Here is a 22,926-nt window from a genome sequence, read left to right as displayed (position 1 = left end):
GAAAATCCGAGTGTCCGTTTTCGGCGGGCTCTATCGAATGATTTGATTTCCCGGGCCGTCGCCGTCACGGCGCAAATACATACGTCTCGCTTACGGGACGGCGGCGTCTTTTGGACCGGCTCGCTTATTTGATTTTGTCTGCTGCCGAATGACTTTTTGTTCCCTCTGATGTTTTTTTTTCCTTGTCTACCCTCGTTTCTCTTCTTGGTAGGGAAGAGAGAAGCCGTCTTTTCCTCACTCTCTCGCCTGTCTTTCTACATTTCCACAAATCTTCTCATTTCTCATCCCTTCCTCCTCCTCCTCCTCCTCATTGGACATTTTTAGACAGTAAATCCCATCCCTTCCTATACAGTACATTTCTGTGTGTGTATGAGAGTGTGTGTGCACAAGATCAAGGGAAGCACATCAACAGATTTGCTTCACTGTCTCAATCTAACGCTGAGATTTCTCAAAGTGAGGAGCGCAAATACCTATTTTCGAGCCTCTTCTTGTGTTGCGGGTCAAACTGACCCCTTTGAAAGTCAAAGGCAATTTTATAAAGTTCAAGTTCATTAGAATATCCGTTTATTTTTTATGCGCTTTCTTACGATACACTTTTTTTGCTTTGCATGTTTTCGTTTTCGTAAAACCGGGTCAAAATGACCCGAGCTTTGACTCGAGCTTTGGGATTCTCAAGGGAGCGTGAGTAACTTTAATTTTGCGAATCAAATTCTAGTCCTTCTATACGCTGTGACAGGATGTTTCCTTTTCAAATTACGAGCAAGTTAATTGGAACATGAAACAACATATTAGTGTGCCTCCTTTGCCAAAAATAAAACGGGTGACGTTACAAGATTTATGGTCTAAATTCAATAAGATGAGACATACTGCCACAATCAGACAGGGATGGGCAGCATCCTGTTTAACTTCTTTCTTAATCTAGAAATGCTTTGCACAGGTTAGGGGCTGCTTAGCTGAAAACAAATATTTGACAGGTGGTACGTGATTGGAACAAGCTAACTGCTCTAGCCTGAAGCCCGGTGTGGTTGGCTTCCGTCATCGAGTGTTTTTGGGTTGTTCATTGAAAATTGAACCCGTGGAGGAACAATACACCGCCACGTTGTCCCCCCCCACCCACCCCACGCCCCCCTACCCCACCCCGTGTTTTTTGCAGCATTCTTCGCAGCGGCGTTTGCGGGGAAAGGGACGACAGCGACACGTTTTGTAATTGCTTTTACACAACAGCGGCGATCCGTTATTCAGGGCATGTTGTTAGAAGGCCCGTTAGGCTCAAGGTGAGTTTTTTCTTTTTTCTTTTTCCTGCCGCTTTCATCCATCCCTCCATCAAGAATGTTGACAAGGTCCATGTATCATTTAGCCCCGGACCGTCGGGTCTTTCCCACAAAGCGCCGCCGCCCGGAAGATTAATGGCTGCCGTAATCCTGCGCTTAGAAAATGCCAATACCGGGACCCGAGGGCGGGCGGCCCAGCGCGAGATGAGAACTTCTCATTTGTTTGCAATCGCCTATGAAGGGCCTTTGATTGTTCGAGATAATAACGTACAATTTTTGGACCGGAATGAGCTGTTTTCAAAATCCAACTCAAAGTCAACTCGGTTGGTACGACAATGAGAATAATGCTTGGGTAGCGATGACTTAAGAACTTTGTTGCCGCTCGCTGCCAACTGAAAATGACATTGCCTGTGCTCGTGGCTCACCTGTTTTCTGGGTTGGGTCATGTGACTCAAAAGGGGAGCTGTGATCGGTTGCGAGCTGAGCTCCGATTATGCGTGATGTCATTTTCAGTCGACAGCAGGCGGACAAAAGTGTTCTTCGAGGTGTTGATTGTACAGAAATCGCAACTTAGCTTGTGGATGTCACGTGACCCAACCCAGACAATAGGTCAACTATGAGTGGTCATTACCTGAGCTAAGCTCTGATTCATTGATTACTGTTGTACTTCATTCAATTAGTACCGGCCATTTTAAAACCCACTTTAGCCAAAACCCATCTTTTTCTTTTTTCTTTTAATTTCCCGGGGAAACAAAAGAAGACTGTAGGAAACGCTATTAAAGTATTGATTTTGCTATTTTACTCGCCACCAGGGGACACTCTCCCCTATTAAAAATCCCAGGCAAGTGACTGTTGTGTTGGTGCAGTATTCTACCGAGTGTTGATTGTTTTGTTTTGCAGTATGTCGTGAGGTTTAAAAAAAAAGTACCTCTTTCTTATTTAAGTTATTAATTGTGCATGAAAAATTATGGGTGTCAGAATTATCGACAAAAATATAACTTTTTTTACGACTGAATATTTTCCTAACAGTCATACAACAATTCACCATTTAAAAATAATGAGCAGATTGAGAATTCGGCTGCCAGTTTTTTTCTAACAACCCAGCAAAATTGCTTGGGATATTCTTTTCTCATACTACAACAACTACTTGCTGACTTGTAAGAGAAGAAAAATGCTAAAATTAGGCCCGATTACCATATGCGCGTACCCTGACGGGTCTCTCGGCAAAAGGTCATTTTGTGCATGCACGCACTGACTTTTCTGGCATAAATCTAGCGGTAAATGTCTTTTTTTTAGTCGGCCCGTGTCGGAGACGGTATAGCACATCTGAAAAATATCCGGCACCAGAAGATGAGTTGATAATGAGCAACATTTGTTTCAACGTGCTTTTCAGTTCTGTCCCGCATTCTATCTTTCATGTCGTAAGGCCCTCGTTACATAAAGCGATGCTTATGAGCCACCTGCTCCCTCGCGACCAAGAGGACACGTCGCTTAACACGTGCAGGAAAAGTCATTAAGTGCTTTTCGAACGCCTTGTGAATGACACTCAATTGTTATGAAAAGGGTCCCCAGTATATGATCATCAATTACAAGGACGTGAATAGACGCCATCATTTTGTGGTTTCCAGTGGCTCCGTCTCGCTCCCCCTCCATTTCCTGCTTGAGTGACCTCTGATGACAGTCAATTAAGAGCACGCGCGCGCACACACACGCGGGGTTTTTTCTCTCGTAGTGGGGACATCTCTAATGCATTTCCTAGTCCTTAACCCTAACTTTAAGCATTACAAGAGATTGCCTCACCCTTACCCTGACCCCAACCAAAATCTAGCTGGAACCTATACCCTAGAAGTCTCGACCCTCAAAAAAAGGTCCGAACTTGTGGGGTCAACCAAAACGTCCACCCGTCCAAGAGGTCCCCACAAAGACAGCGAAACCCGTATTTGGTCCCCACCTTGTGCGAAAAGCCAAGAACGCCCGCACACACAGGACGTGTCCACAAATGATTCCCAACAGCGAATTGACAGAGCGCCTCAATCTAAGGAGGAAGCTCGCAACGATGTTAGCGGCCCGTGGTTTTGGAGCGCCCGGACGAGTCGGCGTTGCTATTTTTTGCACGAGACTGGTTCATGTCTGCTCTGCCGCCCGATGGGGCGCGTGGCAAACGGCGTCCTTCAAGGAGAGCTGGCTGGCAGTCAGTCAGTCAGTCGCCCTTGTTAACTTCTCATTCCCGCCAAAGGGTAACGACCAATGATGGCACTCGATTTATTTGCTCAAGGTTTACGATATTCCAAGGTTATTTTACTTAGCGGTCGGAAGAGGAGAGTCTTGTCTGGGAAGTGTCGTAACTCACGTTGTGGCGGACACTCGCGCCCCGGTCTCGCTGATGTCATGTGCCGCCCCGCAAGACTCCGCCTCTTAAAGACACGAATGCCAAACGGACACAAGGTTGAACGACGGCATTTTCCATTCATTATCTGCTTGCGATGATCTCTTTCTGTAATGTCTTTCATCAATGTGTGGGAGGGAGAATTTTCTCCAATCCATTTATCTTTACATCAAATGCATTTCACATCAATGGAAAATCTGTGAAAGATGACGCTAGGGAGCTGAAATTTCACCCAGACTCTGACAACATGTCAAATAATGCAAAAATGTGTGTGTGTATGTAAGTAGGTAGGTCGATAGATAGCTTACTAAAGAAAAATACCGAGAAATCCTTTTTTCCATGAAGTTTTAAATTCTATCGAAAATAGATCTCCGACGTCCATGGCAGCGAATGGGTTTATATTCCCGCGCCTGCATGCGCTACTTGAATACGAGGAAGAGCTTGACTTCGGCGCGCTTATTTGCGAGCCGGAGCCCGATGGCGCGCGATCCGGCGCCGAAGTTCAGACCGCGCCTCGGGCTCAGGGTCTCACGCCGCATGTCGTCAGACTGACGAGTTTCCCTCGCGCACGTCGGCAAGGACGGAGAGGAAGACTGACACCATGATATGTTTATTGAGAGGCTTTGGGTGATAGAAAAGGTGGCGGCTACTTCCGGAATGTCACAACCATCGACAAAAAAAGAAATGAAAAACGGACTCCCTTTTGGGGACGGGCGCGCTGGCAAGCGTACGCACACCGGAGAGTTACAGCAATGCACGGGACAAGACACTTTCACAGTTTGAACAAGTTCATTTGGGAAAATCACACTTCTACCGTGACGGGAGGGATTTACAAAGGAAGAGCTCGACCACGAAATGAAAAAAAACAAAACATTTTGACAATTCGTGAAACCGACAGGGCCCCAGATGGACTGAATGTTGACGTTGGATTTGTGCGGATCGGACACCAAAGGAGACAACAGAAGGACACTAAATTGTCTACGCGGGAGGGATTCGCTTCATCTGGCTGCCCCTCGTATGCGATTATATACCGCGTCGTCTCTCTTCCTATACATACGCGCGTTTACCATTTACACAACTTGAGCCGGGAACATTTAATATAAATGTGATTCCAGGTCAGTCGGAAGAAGTCCGCAAAGAGCTTCCCCGCCCCCGAGCTTTCCTACGGGGACGTTATCGCAGACGGTCCGTTTTTTTTTGTTTTTTTTCCTCCCCCGTTTGCTCGTTTGAAATTCAGCGCTCGACGTGTTCGGTCTTGTCCGAGCCGGCGCTACAAGGTCGCCGATGACAAGCAGGCCCCGTAATCGTCTTAACTCATCTTTGGAGAACCGCGGGCTCGGCTGGCGAAATTCAGTATGAAAACATGACGGTTTTTTTGAAACCGGATTCAGTTTATACACCAGCCTGTTAAATAATGCTCAGGAAACAAGCTCTGTTGAAATGTGAGAGAATGGAAGCTTTATTTGCTCCGGTGGGACTTCTCTTATTTAGGCAGCCGCACAATCAAATAAGCAAGCCCTCAAGTTACAGCTTTTGTTTGCTTCCCAGGTGAGAATTGAGGATGGGGAAAAAAAAAGCTCATAAGCTAAAAGGAGGGGACCGCATGGCGAAAAGGCAAATACGCGAGATAAGGATGCTAAAAGCTATTTTATAGGAAATGCAGTGGAGAAGTGAATATTATGCTGCAAAGGTTTCTTGCAAAATGGGGCTTCCCAGAGGTACGCTGTTCAATAATTCATAGAAAAACAAAACAAAACATTTCAACCGCACCTTATTTTTCCACGTCGAAAAAAGGCACAAAAAAAATCAGGAATCCAAAACTTCACCAAGTGAGCCCATTCTATTGACCCGTGCCCATATACTCCTAAAACCAATGAATGCAAACCTGAAATCAAGATGCTAAAAATTAAGTGATAAATCATCATTAGGGAAATTAAGCTGCTAGATGCCCTGGAAAAATCACAATTGTCACTAAGCACTTCATCCAAATGGAAATGACCAAACATGTGGACTATCTTACTTCATATTCCTCTTCATATAGTGAAATAGATAAATATATATTTATATATTCAAATAAAATATATATTTTGTAAATATTTTTAAAAATGAAATCTAAATATTAAATGGTACTACTCAACTGTTTATTCATTTATTTTTATTCTGTTTATTTTTTTAATTGTTTCCTCGCACTTATTTCACATTCATTTCAATAAATAAAATTGAATGTGAGGATGTCAGCTGGCTAACGGTGGCTAATATCTTCATGCTTTTAACGCATTCAGTGCCAGGGACGTACGTTCACGTTTTTTTTAAGTGTCCAAACGTTAAATCCCAGATACTTAAGACTAAATTAAGGACATTAATTTCCAGATACTTTAGTATTAAATCAATACTTGAGTATCTGGGATTGAAAAAGCTGAAAATACGTTCCTGGCATTGAACGATTATATATAAGCATCCAATTCTTATAAAATTAGCATTTTCCTCCCACAATTCCGACTATTATCCGACCCCCAACATTTTCAATTTGATTTAAGTCCGGCACAGCGATTCTTATGTTGATTCAAATACACAGCGTGCCGAAAGGTAACATTCCTCGTCATCTCTTTTGTTTATTTGCCAAAAACTGACTGACGTTTACAACAATTCACCTTGACTAAGGCTCACTTCCAGCTAAAGAAATTCAAGGCCAAAGTATGACACCCCCGCCGTGCGTCACTGCCAAGAGTGAGTGTGCTGCTATTTTAATAATGTGCCATAAATTACCAGTGAAAAGCTGTGAAAACATACAAAATAAAGTGGTGGACAAAAAAAAAAAAAAATCAATATGGATCCCCATATGCTCTGCCTTTTGAAGCTAATCAAAGCCTAATTTAACGGTCGAGGAACGACTTTGTCATTCAAACCCTCACACCAGCCGAATGATGAAAAAGCTATTTTGTGCGTCGTGTGGAAAAGTAGAGATGAGACGGGATCTCGTGATGTCAAATCCTTCTACTTTTTTTTTTTAACTTGTTGCACCAAGTGCAGTGAAAAAACAGTAAAACGAACGCGGTGAGAAGGCCACCCAAGGCTTCAAAAAAAACCTTATTATACGAAAATAATATATGAAATACATGGAACTTTTTTTTTAATGTTCTTCCTGTGGTAACTCTTTTTACGCGATTTCTGACGCAAACAACACCAAGTCGTTTTGAAATCACGTTCATTCAGGGCAACTAAAAAACAATTTAATGACGAGGACGTTTTATTGTACGGCGATATTGCCAGCACTTAGCTGAGCATTCAGAATAAATTAGCCGTTAGCCAGCAGCGCTCAAGTTTCCCCCGAGATCAGTGGGATTACTTATCAGAGGCAATTGAATAGACTTAAATGGAAACTGCGCGCTTTGGCGCCGACATCCTGACACGCTCACAGTTGCTCCTGATCACTTTCCAACGTATCGAGCTGAGTCAAATGTGTCTTCTGCGCTTCTGTCGTTACTCTGAGTCGTTTCATTTTTTTGTTCATAACGTTTGCAAATATAATTCTAAAGTAAAAACGAGTTAGTCGCTCTTTTAAGGTGATCGTTTTGTCCATTCACTTGTCTCGTCGGACTCAATCCCCGGGGATTTGCGTCTGGTTCCGTCCCCCGTAAAAAGCTCTTGGAAAGCTAGCCTGCGTGGGCTTTTTATGCAGGACACGCAAGGTCATCGGTCTATGAGACGCCACTCTGAAAGCCGTCGCAAGTCCGAGCGAGCGCGCCAGACAACATTACGCTAAATAATGGATACATGTTGTTGAGCACCCAAACACACCGCGGCCTAGATTTTTAAGAAGGGAGGTCTGGCTCTCTTGAATGGGTGACACATTAATTTGAAGATATATATTTTTAAATGGGTGGACAGAAAAACGTACTGGAAAAATGTCTGGTTTTACATCCACCCTGTCCGCTACACATTGATCTTATTTATTCACGCGCAGCTGATCAGAACGGCGAACGGGTGTGGAGTTGACGATGGATCGGGAGATAAAATATTCCATTTTCACAGTTTTGGATCACAGTGGCCAGCCAACGACGCTTGTTTTTGTTTGCAGTGTGCTTGTTGAGATAACCGCGCCTGCATGTTCTTCTTCCAGTCTTTGTGAATGACCGCGCGCGCGTATGCGTGTGTAGGAGCTTAGCTGATAGAGCTTGATTCTCGGCGCCGGGAAATCTCGTTCCCACAATGCACTGGGAGGTAGGCCAAACCAAGATTTGGAACCAATCACAGCTTGAATATCGAACATCAAAAAAGTGCTGTTGTTATTTCTTTAGATGCTTCGATCTGTAAGATCGAGCCATTGTTGTGCAAAAGAAAAAAATCGATATTAACCCCCCTCCTCAAAAAAAAAAAAAAAAGTTCCGGCGGGCGTATAAAGCATATTAACACAGATCCTCGCTGTAAAACGGATTAACACAGGTCACAAAGGAAATTGAGGACAAGCTGAAGCGACCATTGTTTCACATTCTTTTCTATTTTTGTTTCGGCACAAATCCTGCTTTGGGAAAATTGTGTTCTCTAAAACAAAACCATCTTTTCACTATTTCAGAAGACGGACAGGCGGAGGATTATTAAAAATAAAAATACCCTATTCTCTGTATTGAGTTGCAGTGCAGTGTTGTTTTTGCCGTTTTAGTGTATATATATTCAATATATTTTAGAACAGCCCTCAAAAAAAACATCTCAATCGGGATTTTAAATGGCGAGTGACAAGACGTCCTTTTTTAACTGGGGCAATCTCGATTTTGAGCATTGTGTCGCGAGTCCCAGCAATTTTATCCCAAGTTTACGTTTAAGTAAACGTCTTACGTTTACTTACGTTCTGCGCTTCCGTTTTTTCTTCTAGTCCAGCTAGCCTAGCATATTAACCCACGTGGAAAACTACAAAGCATTTTTACTATCGATTTTTTTTTTTTGACAACCATTACACTTGCTGCCCAATCAAAAGCGCCCGCATGTTCCATACTCGCTAACAAACACAAGCTAATGGATTGGCGTTAGCGTCACAAAGCTAACTTTTAAGTGAAGCTTGCAACTGAAGCTAACGGCTTGTTTGTGGCAGGTATTACACGGAAAATTTGAAGCGCACTATAAAATTCATTACAGGTGATTGTTGAGTAATATATAAATATATCTTCTGATGAACATGGGTTGGTTAGGATAGTGCTCACTTCTGACTATGAACACAGCGAGGCGTGGGATTTTAAAGGTCTCAACAAAATCAGCGAATGTCATTTTGTCATCAGAGAGCCATGTTTAGCTTGTCATGGGGAAAAAAATGGACAAAAACAACACTTGCAGAGCAAACGCGTCTGTCACGATGAAGGTTACTAACAGTTAGCGGTTTTGCTTTTTAAAACACAGCTAATCACATGACAAGAAGAGGACAACGCGAAGGCTCGCGAGCGGGCCGTTTCAAGACGAGACATGCATTAAAAAGCAAAGTGCTCCCAGTGGAACGGGCCTCATCGCGACATGACCCGAGAATCACTGAGGTGTTCAAACTTAGCCGTGACATCACTTAGCGTCTCCGTTTTGGACGGATCCGCAGCGCGTGCTACGCTTTGACTGACACTTTTCAAACAGCGGGCCAAAATCTACTTTCTAAAAGCTGCTTGGTTTTTTGTTTTTGTTCAGAATCACATTGGTGAGATGCAAAAGTATTGGGAAGAGTTCATCGATCTCCTCATTGACCAGAAGAACGCTGTTAAGGCAGGTGTCGTTGCGTGCCGCCGCGGACCGATGGTGTGGGATGACAACCGAAACGCGCCATCGGTCTTCTCTTCGATTCGCCTCCGATGAATGCGTATCGTTTGCTAGCTCACAAAAAAAAAAAAGTCCTCCATTCACCGTAGCCCTTCTTTGGCGGGATTGAAAACAAAAATGAGGGCCGTTCACGCCCAAACAGCCAATGGGCCAATCGGCCTCCGGTCCGAGAGCGGATTGCGAGATTGTCAACAGAAATGGCAAGAAAACAATAGAAGGAAGCTGATTGGCGCGATTATATAAAGTTACTGTGGATCCAAAAACCTGTGGCTGGTTTCCCACAAGAGCTGCTCAATCTGAGGGTCAAATGTCAGCGGCGTTGTCACGTCCCTACGTCCATTGGCCCAGTAGCCTCCTCCGCACTCGCCCTCCAGTGCTGGCGATAGAGCGGCGTACAAGATTGTGGCGGCACCCTCTGTTGGAGTCTGTAGAAATAAAATTATGTCGATATTATACAGGAACCATGAGAAACGTGTTTAACTGTCTCACGGGCCAAAATTGAAGTTACAAGCAAACTGGAACCTTCACAAATGGGTTAATTGGATTTAAAATTAAAGAAAGACTAATACAGTAGTTGACGATTGGTTTTCTGACATTCAACAGGACATTCAAACGCATTATTAGTAGGTAGGCCCTGACCCAGAGTTTTTTTTTAATCTTTGAGACGATAAAATTCAAAGAACCGATTAACTGGCCAAATACCGTATTTTCCGCACTATAAGGATTCATCATCACTGGATCATAAGGCGCACCTTTAATGAATGGCCTATTTTCTAACTGTTCTCATATATAGGGCGCACCCCATTATAAGGTGCATGGAATAGAAGCTGCAGTAGTGGCTGGGGTTGCATTCTGCATCCACTAGATGGCGATGGCGACAAAACGATCAGATAAGTCAGTCAAAATTTATTACCATATTTTCCGCACTATAAGGCACACCGTTGCCTTTGGAGAAAATTGAATGTTTTTAGATGCGCCCTATAGTGTGGAAAATACGATCATTAAAAAACACACACACACATAATTGAGAAAATAACTGTTTTGGTCCCTTAACGCTTACTAAAATGTATCAATGCATAAGCCTGATTTTGTGAAAATGCATCACATCTATATCTATATGAGTTACAGGCACCATATTCAGCTATTTTACAATATTTGGCCTTTTACATATTTTAACTTTACAACAGACTGAAAAATCTGTCAAATCTGCCCTCAGCTAAAGACGAGCAAAACACGAACACACAGAACACATTTCTGACGTCCTTTAAAAGGCACACATGCGACACTTTTGTGTTTTATTGTGATTTGTATGGCACAGTGTTATTATTCTTAGACAAATAACATTCTGTGTTTTTATGGGATGGTTGAAACAGATTAATGGCTTTGATTTCATTTTTGTGGGAACTATTGATTTGATATCCAAGTAATTTGAGTTACTAGCATAGCCACAGAAAAAATTATACTCATAAGTCAAACATTACACCCTACAGTAAAGCTCTACTATTTGCTGGGAAGAATGGCAAAACCCCGCATTGAAAAGGAAAAAAAAAATCCGACAGTAACTGACAAGTTCTCTGAAACTGTTGTGAGGCAGGCGACCAATTTAGGACATTTGCAAGCCTTTCAATGACTTCAATGATTGGCTTAGCCTGGACGTCAATCATACAAAAGTCTTCAAAAGTCATAATACTTGAATTATAACACAATAAATATTTCAATTTTATGAATGTATAAATATTCAGCATAGTTACTTTTGCTTTTAGCACATTTTTACCATTTTTGTACTTAAAGGCAGGCCCCTCCCCAAAAATATATACTGTACGGTATATATGTAAGGGCCGATGCCACTGAAAATTTTGAGGGGTCGAAAGTAAATATATATTCAAATTTGACGATGTTACGATCCTTTCAAAGGATCAAGCGCTTTGTGAATCTGTCAGAAAAAAATACCGCAGATAAATGAATCTAATGGAGCATAATAGCATTTCTCAACCAAATATTCAATTGAAAAACCTTTCAGCTGACCTGTTGCTGTGTGTTCATTGTTTTATCTGCCCCGCTGTGTTGATTTGAATTACGGTATTTGGCTCGCTAACACTAAAGCTACAATTAACCACCGGATTTCAGCTTCTTTTAATGCTCGTTTATTTGAATACATCTTAGCGTTTGAGATGTAAAATGTTGTGACAGGTGAGAAAAACTGTTTGCGCATTGCGATGTTTGCGTGGATGGTGTGCGTATGCGTGTGAAAAACTGGCATGCATGAGTGTGTGTGATTAATGTGTTTGTGTATGTGGGGCAGAAGCATCCCAAAGGTTGCGCTCACAGGCAAGTCCCTGTGACAATTGCAGTTTGAGTTCAAACACGCACACGAGTCTCCTTATATTAAATCCCGAGAACAGTAACAGCAGCCTGTGGCCTCGGCTTCGAGCTACGCAAGGATCGTTTTCAAATTTAACGCAAAGTGAACAGGCTGCCTTGATTTTTTTTTTTTTTTTTGGAGGGGGGGGTAGCGCTTTACTTTCACTCGTTTTGTGAATGCGTGTGCACACGTTCAAATCTATGAGTCAGCCTTTGAAAAGAGCCTGCAAACACATTTATTATCAACAGGCATCTCGAATGTATCTTGACAAACTTTTTTTTTTTCTCTTTGTGTTGTCAAATTCAAGCTACTGTGACCGGAGCTCTCATTTTGAAATGACAGGAAGTAGAACACTCCGGCGGAGACAAGAGGAAGAAGAAGAGGCAAACCAGGAAATGAACTGAAATGAAATGAGGCAAAGAAGCCGCTAAATGGTTTACGAGACCCAAGACACTCAATTGTTTCCTAAAATGGAGAAAAAAAGAGCTTCAGTGATCAAGCTGCAGGAATACCACGGGTAGGATCTAGCTTGACTCATTTTTTACATCAGAGCTGTTCCAAGTATGGCCATTTGTGCCACTTCTTAAGCAACCCACAGCATATACTGAATTTGACATTTACTACGAATAAATTAATATACTGTGGAGTTTCTAAATATGAACATATACAAATGAACAATCTAAAACTAATCAGAATTTCTATGGTGATTAATGATAATTCTTTTTTTTTTTTTTTTTTTTACATGCAAGCATGGTTTACTTGACTTTCTGCTCTGTGATAAGGTCCAAATTGTAATCCCGGTGCTTGGGGAGCACTGCTCTAATACATAAATTTTCCTTCGGGTTCATATCCATTGCAGGAGGCCAATATAAAAATAGATGTCATCTTTTTTAGCAAAAGAAACAAACGAAAAATAGGAAGTAAAGCAAAAACAAACAAAACAAAAAGCAGTCAAATGGAATACCTTTTTGTGCTTTTTAACACTTGCACACGGCTCCATACCATGCCATTCCCTGGACAAATCATAACCTCTCCGTTTTAGTCATCTTTGTGTGTGTGTGTGAACAAGGATGGACTTTTTTTTTTTAATTTAATATGATGCCATAACAACCTCATCCAAGCCAAGCTGCTGTTAGCCGCGACGGGCGACGTTCGCTGATCTTCCCCCTCTAGCTCGTCTCATCGCGCTAACTATTGTCAAGAAGAATACGGCCCATGTGGCAGACTGATCAATCGTCCTCGAATGAGGTGGAAAAAAAGTCTAATTTTTAAAATGACGTGCCATTTCATTTTCGGGAAAGAAAAACGTGCGTCTAGCATTTTTGGAATCACGGTATTTGGCCCTCACGGAAAAAAAGTCATTCTTTAATCCTTAAAACGGCGGACAAAAGCATATGCATGTGTGCGCCTACCCTGAAAAGCAAGCGTGACACAACGGCACATGCCAGGCGCAGGGGTGTCCAGAGGTGGCGGTAGAGAGACGTATCCACCATGCCGGGGTCCGCGGCGCACGAACTAACCGGAAAAGCTCCCCGTCGCAGCTCCCGGTGGAGGCGGGAGCTAAATAAGAGCTGCGCCAGCTTACTGTCACAATAAGCAGCGTGGGCCGAATAGCGCTGTCTGCAGAGCATGAACACCGTCAGACATTTACGCAGTCCCCGCTTGTGCGAGACATGCTAACAGGGGGGGGTGCTAATCGCGCCAGAAGCTACCTGCGATTCAAATCATTCAGTGGGATCTCGCCGTTGCGGTGCGCCGAGGAGGAGACGTTGACCACCCGTGAGAAATTGCCAGCTTTGCCGCCGAGCTTCAAAGTGTCCAAGAGCAGCCAAGTTAACAGGAAGTGGCCCAGATAGTTCACACCAAAGTGCTGTTCCAATCCGTTCTCGGTACAAGTCTCAGGAACTAGCATGACACCCGCTTACATATGCACAAAAAAAACACACACACACACAACAAATGTGATGCACACTTGGTTATATTCGCCTCAGGGGATTTAACAAAGGCTGATGTTCAAATTGTGATTAGATCATTAAGAATGCATGTTAATAGAAAACGTGCCTCCTCTAGCACAACGGCAGTGTGCTCTACCTTCTGTTTCTCATTACATATTTATAGATTGCGTGTTCAAGGTGTATTCACTGGTCACAATATTAGGCGTGCCTGAATGTATGGGTAAAAGTAATTGATAATTATCTTTGATCATCAACGACTCATTTATTGTGACAATAACCAAAACGGTAAATCAATTGTATTTTTTTTTTTTTTTTAGAAATTAAGTTGGAAAAGAAATCCTGTTTTTAATAAAAGGAATAGAAATGAAAACACTTCCAATAAGCGTTTCTCCACTTGCAGTCTGAAACCACATTTATGACTCCGCCTTCTCATCTCAGCCAAGAACATTCTAAATTCAATTATTTCGTTCCGTTAAGCAGAATCCGCCATTAACGGCTAATCGAGTTTCTAATTTGTAAATAAATTAAGATGCATTCAGTGCGGTCTTGAATCTACCGAGCGGCACTCCAATTACTTTTGCAAACGGAAATTTCCGCGCCGAATTGCCAAACCAAGGCGTGTATATTACATCATCGCCGACACTCACCATTATTGACCAAAATATTGAGTGGTAAATCCCGTTCCTTGAAGCGCCGGACGAACTGACGGACAGACTGCAGAGATGCTAGGTCCAGTTTTTCGAACTCCACTAGGGAAAAGACACACATACAAAGCCAAGCTCATACATGAGAACCATTGCAAACGGATTATTTCCGCTAACCGTTTTGCTGGTACGACATCAAAGATTTTTTTTTAATCATCTCTTCCAGCAGCCTCATGTGATAATACTTGTTGCGTGGCCGTTTACATCGGAAGCTAATGCTCGCTCCTATCGCGGTGTGACACATCTATTGTAGGTATCGTATGGCATGAGTTCAGAAGAAGCTAAAGAACCGAAGGGCCAACTTCAAAATTAAAGCAGACTTCAGCTATAGCTTTGTCCTCCATGTATTATTTAGTGTGTTTATATTTGAAGTTGAGCACGCCGGCGGTGTGTGGCGTGATGTTGTTTTTAGCCATGCACATCACATAAATAAATTCATGTAAGTACTAGTACACCGATTACATTTATTGACCTTTAAATTGGTCACATTCTCTTGCCCTGGCCTTTGCATCTCTAATGACAATGTGCATCCATATACTATACAACTGAATCCATAATTTAGCAATGAGTCATTTCCCGTTCCAATCAATTTGCTCTTAATTTGAAGAGGGAATTCATTGTTCTGCTGCTTTAAAAGCAAAGCACGAAATTAGATGTGTTGATATCTGCAGAAACGCTTGTTAAAATCTCACACGCCCCCATTTGAGAACCACTTCTACAGACAACCAAACACCCCGAAAAAATCCGGACCTCAAAACGTAAAAAACATAATCCTCCCTCGAAAAAGCAACCCGGACTGTAACGAGAGGGCCAAGGAAAGGAGCGTTTGATGGAACTTTGTAGAAAAAAACCAGGCGTGACAGGTGCAAGTGCATTTGAGCACAATGAAGGCCCAACAGCAAACCGGTTGACCAGCCATATTGCTCACCTCCAGCTGAGTGTGTGTGCACCTGCATACGTGTGTGTGTGTGTGTATCCCGTCTGTCAGCACTCCACTGTCCCCTTCATTGGCCTCCCCAAGGACCCCTGTCAAGACAAGCCAGTCATATCTGGAGAGCCAACTGGGAGCAGAATAGCACGGATTGGACGGGCCTTGCTGGTGACAGGCTGATTTGAATACCCTTCTAGATCTTCTCTCGAGACTGTCACTTTGTTTTTTGTTTGTTTTGTCTTTACACCAAAGGAATCGTTTAAAAATGGCTATGCAGCTTCGATTGAATATACAAATCTTTCCGTTACGATGAAGCATATCAAGGAGGGGCATCAGATGAGACCCAGATGCTTTTTTACTAGCACAGCAGTACTTTTATGTCCAAAATCAGATTGTTCACAGAAGAGCAAACTTAGCCTTTTAAATTAGAAAAAAAATGTTGTGGAAGCTGACCAGCTTCTCTTGACAAGTTTCAATGATACAACTTAAAATAATCCATTTTTTAAAAAGTCATTACCATAACCCTAACTCATGGCTAAACGAAAACCACCATCATTTTCATGGTCCTTTCTAGCGCATTTTGTAGGGGCATAGCACCTCTAAATTTGAAGAAAATATGTGGTTATTTTGTCACGTATCTTTCGACACTTGGTACCTCACCAGAATTCTATTATCAATACCAGTCCTCATTGTTGCCGAATGTAATTATAGCTCACTGTTAGCTAAGGGTTAGCTGCCTTTTTTTTTTTTTTTTGCTAGCTAGGGAACATTTTAGAAAGACAGTATCATTGTCCTCGGTTTAAATCGCAATGGGGAAGGTTTGTATTATGTCCGGTGCGTGTTGACATTAAAACCAAGGTATTACTGACAAGCTAAGCCAATTGAATCCTTCTGGCCAAAAAAAGTGTTCTCATATATGTGGGAAGGAACTTGCGTACAAAATGGGTCAATTACTCTCGTTTACTCAGTAACTCCGCACTCCTAAATTTTTGACCGCAGAAGCGTCGCTTCTCATTACCATATTCTGACGGTCAGCATCTTCTTATCTTATTTCCGTCTAAAAAAAATAATAACTTAGAATGACTCCAATCTTCAAGTTCTTATCATTGATGATTGTGCAGAACCGCTATCTATGAACATGACTGGTAATGACCGTGTCATTTTTTTCTTGGCAATTTTGATGGCCGTTTTCAAGGGTAAGCATAAAATTTTGTGTCGGAAAGAAGGGACTCTCAAGGGACTCACTCCATCATTGTCTGCTTGGGTCTTAAGAGCTTCATGTCGCCTTGACACTACCTGGACACTTGTGTGACATTTTAAAGTAGATCTAGAAATTATACTGCGTAAAAAAGCAGCTATATTGGATTGTAATGTACTTTGAGTAGATTAAAAAAAAAAAAAGATGATGGACAGACTCATATGTTAGAACCACATGATAAAATCGCATCCCTGATATAATCAAATGGAAAAATGAAAGATTTTTTTTGACAATTACAAATTGGAATAGGCAACGCAAGACAATCTGGGATGTTGCAGATGACTTTAGATGATAGCATCACGCAGATGTCTGCTGAAGATAAACTCATCAATCTGGGAGTTGGTCTGGAAAATTGTTCATCCTACAAAATCACACAAGTAAGATTGCTATTTTTATGATGTTTATGAATTACAATAGACCGCTCAGTGAGCCAAGTGTTTGAAAAAAAAAATATGAAATTTCAGCTCCCTAATGTCTTCTTTCAATGCTTTCCCTGTGATGTAAATAGCCTTTGAAGTAAAGATCCAATGATTGGCCAAAAATACTGCAACACGGGATAACATTTGGTCACATTAGAGCCACTCTACTAAGTCCCGGTGTCCCCAGTAGAGGACACCCTGGCCTTTCCAGTGACGCTTCATGTTTAGGCCGGATGCATCCGTTTTGCTGAGACAAAACGGACACAAAGAAATAGACTGAATCTCAGGACAATATGACGAAATAAAAGTGAAAAAATAAAAGGACCGTAGCAACAAAAAAGACCCAACCCAAAATAGCCAACCAATCACAACAGGAGCATGTTTTTAAGTTTGTCTTGATAGACAGCACACTTTAATAAATATCTTGTTATTACAAGCTCTGCCTTTCCACTTTTGACACAGCCTGCCAGGAATACCTGGCCACATCCACAGTAAACTACCCCGAACAGCCGGTAATTAATATGAATGTCGGCTTCCACCAAAACCTTATTAGAGTTCAATTTGTGGCTTTCATCTTTGCCGCACCTGTCAAATGTCTTCGGCGCCCCCGCACCAGATGAAATAACTTCCCCAGATTGACGGGAAAAAAAAGAAAAGATGATGGACGATTGCGCTTGTGTCACTTAGCATAAATCCACCTGGCTTCCAAATGTGTCTTGCGCCCCGGTTGTGACTGCGGTAAACACGATTAAGCTGGATTACATTGAAAGCCGATATTGAAATGCGCTGCCGGTAAACACCTCACATTTGCGCTCCTGCTTACTAAAGGCTGATTTGAAGTCAACGCGGACACGTTAATATGCCGACGAATAGTGTTCGGCTCACGGAATATTCACTCCATCGCTGCCATCGACGGCCATAGTCGTCAAAGGTCCGTTTGGCAAAATTGTCTCCGAACGTCTTTTGTCGTCATCGGCGTTGAATGACTTGCGATCGCCTTGCTCGATCCCTACAATTCACAGGGGGAAGAACAATGACTAGCCCATCTGAGAACACTACTTTGAGACCCGGACAAGGAAGTAAATAGTTGCCCCCGACATGTCTGATAAACAAAGCTGTGTTCGTCCAGAATATTCAGTCCGGGCTCAATGCCAACATTCGCTCCTCCAACTGGCTCTTATTATTCAGCTGATACAGCAGACGCGCGTGACGGTCAACGCCGGCCTGCAGCGCTAATGCAATGACGGTTCGCCGAAATCCAGACCGGTTGCGTCTTTCGCTTGCAATTATTTGTTTGCGAGTAGAAAAGTCCTCGTCGACATGCCCAGTAAATTGCGGCTGCGCTAACAGACGTGATTTGTGACACGGCCTTTTACATCTCCACGGACATGCGTTGCCTTCCTTGCTTCACGTTTTGAATCCGGGCTTTTGGTTGGAGGCGGATTGTGTAACTTTCAAGTACAGCGTGACTAAAGTTAGCGGACAGACAGCCGCCTGTGGCAAACACGCATAAATACCTCGTATCTGTGTCTAGCCTGTATCTGTGTGCGTGTGTGTCTGAATAATCAAAATTAAAATGCTTTTTTGCTCCTCTTTTTTCCCTACGGACAGACCCGCGTGAGTCCGAGGTGGCATGAGGTCGTTCAATTCATTCATAGTGTAGCGTCAGTCGAAAGAAAACTGGTAGCCATATACATTCATTGCTATATATGTTTGGTTACCTCCGTTTAAATCAAACACTGCCAGACTAGAGAAAATCCTTTTTTTACGTCTATAGCCGTCATTGGCAGCGAATGATGTAAATGTTCTTCAGTCAAGTGGCACGTTAAGTTTGTTACTTACTGCTAGTAATGCATTTTTATTCTTCAGTAAATGCCAGGGACATATTAACTCATTCAATGCCAGGGACATGTTTTCACGTTTTTTTTAAGAGTACAGACTTTCGATTCCAGTTAGTTAAGTCATTCAATGCCAGGGATGTAGTTTCATGTTTTTTTTTTTAACCCATTCAATGCCAGGGACGTATTTTCACGTTTTTTAAGAGTCCAGACATTCAATCCCAGATACTTAAGTATCGATTTAATACTTAACTCTATTAGTAAAGTCGCTCTCACTTTTAGAACCTAATCAGAACTATATTATCCTTCCATCCATTTTTGTGCCTTAGAATAAAAAACAAGCAACTCAAATCATCTTTCCCCATTGAAATGAATGGTGGTGCCATTGATCTGTTCCAGCCTCACAAAACAACAAAATATTTGGAACCTGTCTTTTTTTCTACGCATCCATCCATGCATGCCCCTTATTACTATAATTATTAGTAATAATAATATTATTATTACACTTTATTGTATTTAAATTAGAAAGCTACTTGCCAAGGTCGCACATTTTGAATGTTAACGCTCGTGAAATAACATTCTCTATTTTTCTTTAGACAGTATGCCGGCCTATACTTAAAAAATACAAGTGGCTGTAGCTGTACCCCTGGAGGAGATGAAGGATCATTCTTTCCTCAGATTGATTTAATCAGGGCCAATATATTTGGTGCAAATACCAGGAAGCGTGCCAACGGGATTTTGGACAGAGATGTTAAATGCGCCGCCGCACATACTAATGAGAATCCATTACCGGCTCATTCAAGCACAAACATACACACATTTTCATTCAGTGCACAAGCATCTGGCAACGGTCACCCCCTTGTCCCTAATGCCTCAGTGCCTGCCAATTACAAAAGAAGTGATCAATCTCGCCACCGCAGCCTCGCTCAAGGAAATCGACTTCAATGACACAGGCGACGCGGCCGCTGTTGCCGGGCTCGACGGCCGCTGACGCGCAAGTAGGACTGCGGCCAAGACGTCTTCAGCTGCTCTGACTCCGCAATTTGCACTTCTTTGGAGCTGCGATAATAAAACGCCGTTTACGGGAGGAAATCCGGGGCCCTTGCCAGTCAATATGTAAAATGAAATCAAAATAAAACTATAAAAGCCTTCAGTTAACAACACACAGCACATTTAAAGGCTAGAATCATGGGGAAAATATTAAGCTAGCCAGTCATTTTTCGGGTGGCTTACCTAAAGGTATATGTCAATGATTCTCAATTTGTTAACAGCACGGTACTCCCTAACCAGTGCAGCATTTTATTTTGAAAAAGAAAACAAAAACACTTAAAACAGAATTCTGTGCCGTCTGATGTATTAAACTTTAAAACTTCATTCGTATTGGCTGCATACCTCATTCAGCAAATCCAGAAGATACATCTTGCTACATCTGTCATATTTCTGGCTTGGCTGCCAGAAAATTGCACAGCCATATAAAAAAAAAAAAGTGCCACTCTAACACTATTTAGTTATACGTTGCTTGATTTTCCAAGTAATTTGCTCTTAATTTGAAAAGAAAATGTCCTAGCATTAAATTAGATTTGTTGACACCTGCCAAAACGCTGTTCAAATCTCATGCACCCCCATTTGAGAACTGTTGATATATCCTGCTGAGACCATGTATGTCCACTGCGGTGTCCATTTTGTCTCCATAAAGCCATAAAACTCTTAGTGAAATAACTTGATTATCTCTAGATCATAATGCATGTGCCACATCCTTCCATACAGTGTCTGTTTTGTCTGATTCCTAACTTTTGAACCTTCTTGAACCCTCCAACTGCGTTTATACCGCGCATGCCACAGCGCCGTCGGAATGAAAGTTTGCCGTGCGTGTTTACACCTGCGAACGGCAAACACTTCTGGGCAACGTCTCGGGTGTTCATGATTGTATTCACAGACACGCGCACACATTCACCTTTAGCCTCGTTGCACTCTTCGTGGATTCTTCTGATGGCTGCCTGAGCCTGTCGTTCATCCCTGCAGCCTGAGAAGACAAAATGGACGCCAACAAATGAACAAAAAAGGCATTACCTGATTTTACGCAGGATCTTATTGAACTTATTATCTCGTTCGTACATCGTTTTTATGTTTTCAATACAGATTTCGAAAACGTTTCGAACACAGCCATTGATTCACATCGTTTCAGTTTTATTTCATAGTTGTTCCATCAGTTGACACCTTTTACAGATACGCATTTGCTTTACCGGTAGATTGCCCCCTGGTGGCTAGTAAGGATTTAAAAAAAAGTGAGGTTATAAGTAAAAATATAAGTTATATATTTGTTGCGGGTTAAGCGTGTTTCACATCTCCCACATTGTGAGCGGTCAGTGAACGCAGCGCCAGTGTACCGTTGAACGTGCTCCAAGCAGTTTTTTTCCTCGCCACGCAGCTCGATTTCATTTTGCCATAAATAGCCCAAGTTGCGCGCCGTCCGTGTTGCGCCAAGTTTATGATTTTGTGTACAGTATATGCCAAAAGACCACAATTAATACATTTCTGTGTTCTCTATCTGGTGCACTGCTAATTGAATCCGATGGAAACGTCAAAATCTTGACATGATCCTCTCCGTTTTAGTAATAATAGGCTCGGACGTTGGTTCAGTCTGCTGGCTTCTTTTATTGGAAATAATGCTGTAATACCATTAGTTAACACGAGGCACAACAACAGGCACTGGCTGATAACAGCCAACTGATGTCCACTCGCTACCTCGTACCGTTACGGTAATTATTGTAAGTAAGAATACGGGCGATATATGTGCGTCAAAACTTGGCTTATGTTGCTGATGAATCTAACTTTTTTGAATAGTGTCATATACAAACATAAAAAAATCCAATCTTTAAATGACTGTTTATAGGACAACCCCATATTTTTGAGCTATTTTTATTGCACATTCAGATTCAGGGAATGAGGAAAAACTGTGAAAAGCGATATCAAACAATCAACACAGAAATGTTCATTTAGACCGAGACAAAGCAAGCACTCGCAGACACGCTAATCTTGGATTATCACGCGGGCCTTTTTCAAGGGCATGGAATCATTTAGCCTGATGCGCTGTTGTTTGGGCAAGCCTGCAGAATGAGATTCCTCGCGGCGGTGTCTTACAAAAATCTCACAAAAAGCCAGGTGACTCTCAAGCCGAAATTTTTCAAATACGAGTACTTTCTCTGACATGGAGTACTAATCCCGGAGTTTGGAGACTATCTAATAACTCGGAGTGGAAAATGACAAGCAAACTCACTGGAAGCGACTAAGCGCTTTCTAAAGGAGCCTTCTCAAGATTATATTTGTCATAGGAGGATTTAGTGCGCTTGTTGAATTATACGGCATCAGTTTTGCCTCATAAATTCAGAAAGTGAGAGCACGTGAAACGTCCTGAGCTTGACGCTTGTGTTTACTTACTTTCCCGGCACGAAGGTCATTAGTCATTGCTTGCCAGGATTGTTTCATGAGTGAAGATAAATTAAGATTTCGAATGTAAATGTGTACATTACTTGTTTAACTGCAAACTAAACACACACACACACAGCAGTTTTAGTGATAGTTGTAGCTGTAGTGATAATTGTGACCATTAGATGGCAGTGTTTCCACACTTAAAACACAGCTATTACCGACATATCTAACTGAAGAATGGAAGTTGATAGCAAGTGGCTAAATGTGTAAAAAGTATTATTCATACTCGAAATATTGTAATTTTGTCATCAAATGAATCACAGACAAAATTGTAACTTTTTATAGCTGAAAATGGTTAAATAAGTGAACTATCCCTCTAAAGTTCTTCAAGTATTGACTTATAACCTGTCCTCAAGTCTTATTTGTACTGCCTGACATCATCAAGGATACGCTGACACTGACTTCGCAGTTAACGTGGAATGAATGACTAAATCCAAACTTCCTTTTATTTTGAATTTCGAATGTAAAATGCTAAATCAACCTTGAAACGAGATATGAGGCTCAACAAAAATTTGACCTTTGC

General features: G+C 42.0%; 2 protein-coding genes across 7 annotated transcripts in view; one reads left to right on the top strand and one right to left on the bottom strand.

The window, feature by feature from the left end:
• Positions 1-22,926, top strand: part of asmt (acetylserotonin O-methyltransferase) — a 64,091-nt gene that overhangs the window by 27,264 nt on the left and 13,901 nt on the right. Inside the window, exons 11-12 of the mRNA XM_088414391.1 lie at positions 1,154-1,274; positions 12,117-12,326. The gene's annotated coding sequence lies outside the window, so the exon portion shown is untranslated. The remainder of the gene's footprint in view (positions 1-1,153; positions 1,275-12,116; positions 12,327-22,926) is intronic.
• LOC148423360 (polyprenol dehydrogenase-like) overlaps positions 1-22,926 on the bottom strand; it is a 51,198-nt gene that overhangs the window by 14,379 nt on the left and 13,893 nt on the right. For 5 of the 6 annotated variants that reach the window (XM_088414395.1, XM_088414396.1, XM_088414394.1 and 2 more), the window contains exons 3-7: positions 20,869-20,937; positions 14,412-14,513; positions 13,522-13,729; positions 13,222-13,429; positions 9,712-9,872 (exon numbers count right to left, since the gene is read on the bottom strand). In XM_088414395.1, coding sequence (XP_088270521.1) covers positions 9,712-9,872; positions 13,222-13,429; positions 13,522-13,729; positions 14,412-14,513; positions 20,869-20,937 — 748 coding nt within the window. Of the gene's footprint in view, positions 1-4,251; positions 9,873-13,221; positions 13,430-13,521; positions 13,730-14,411; positions 14,514-20,868; positions 20,938-22,926 lie in introns of those variants that run through there. The other variant, XM_088414393.1, reaches the window with a different exon arrangement.

The sequence above is a fragment of the Hippichthys cyanospilos genome, chromosome 5 (genome assembly GCF_059441005.1).
Source record: "Hippichthys cyanospilos isolate Australia breed blue-spotted pipefish chromosome 5, RoL_Hcya_1.0, whole genome shotgun sequence".
Classification (NCBI taxonomy): domain Eukaryota; kingdom Metazoa; phylum Chordata; class Actinopteri; order Syngnathiformes; family Syngnathidae; genus Hippichthys; species Hippichthys cyanospilos.
This window is presented reverse-complemented; position numbering and strand designations above follow the sequence as displayed.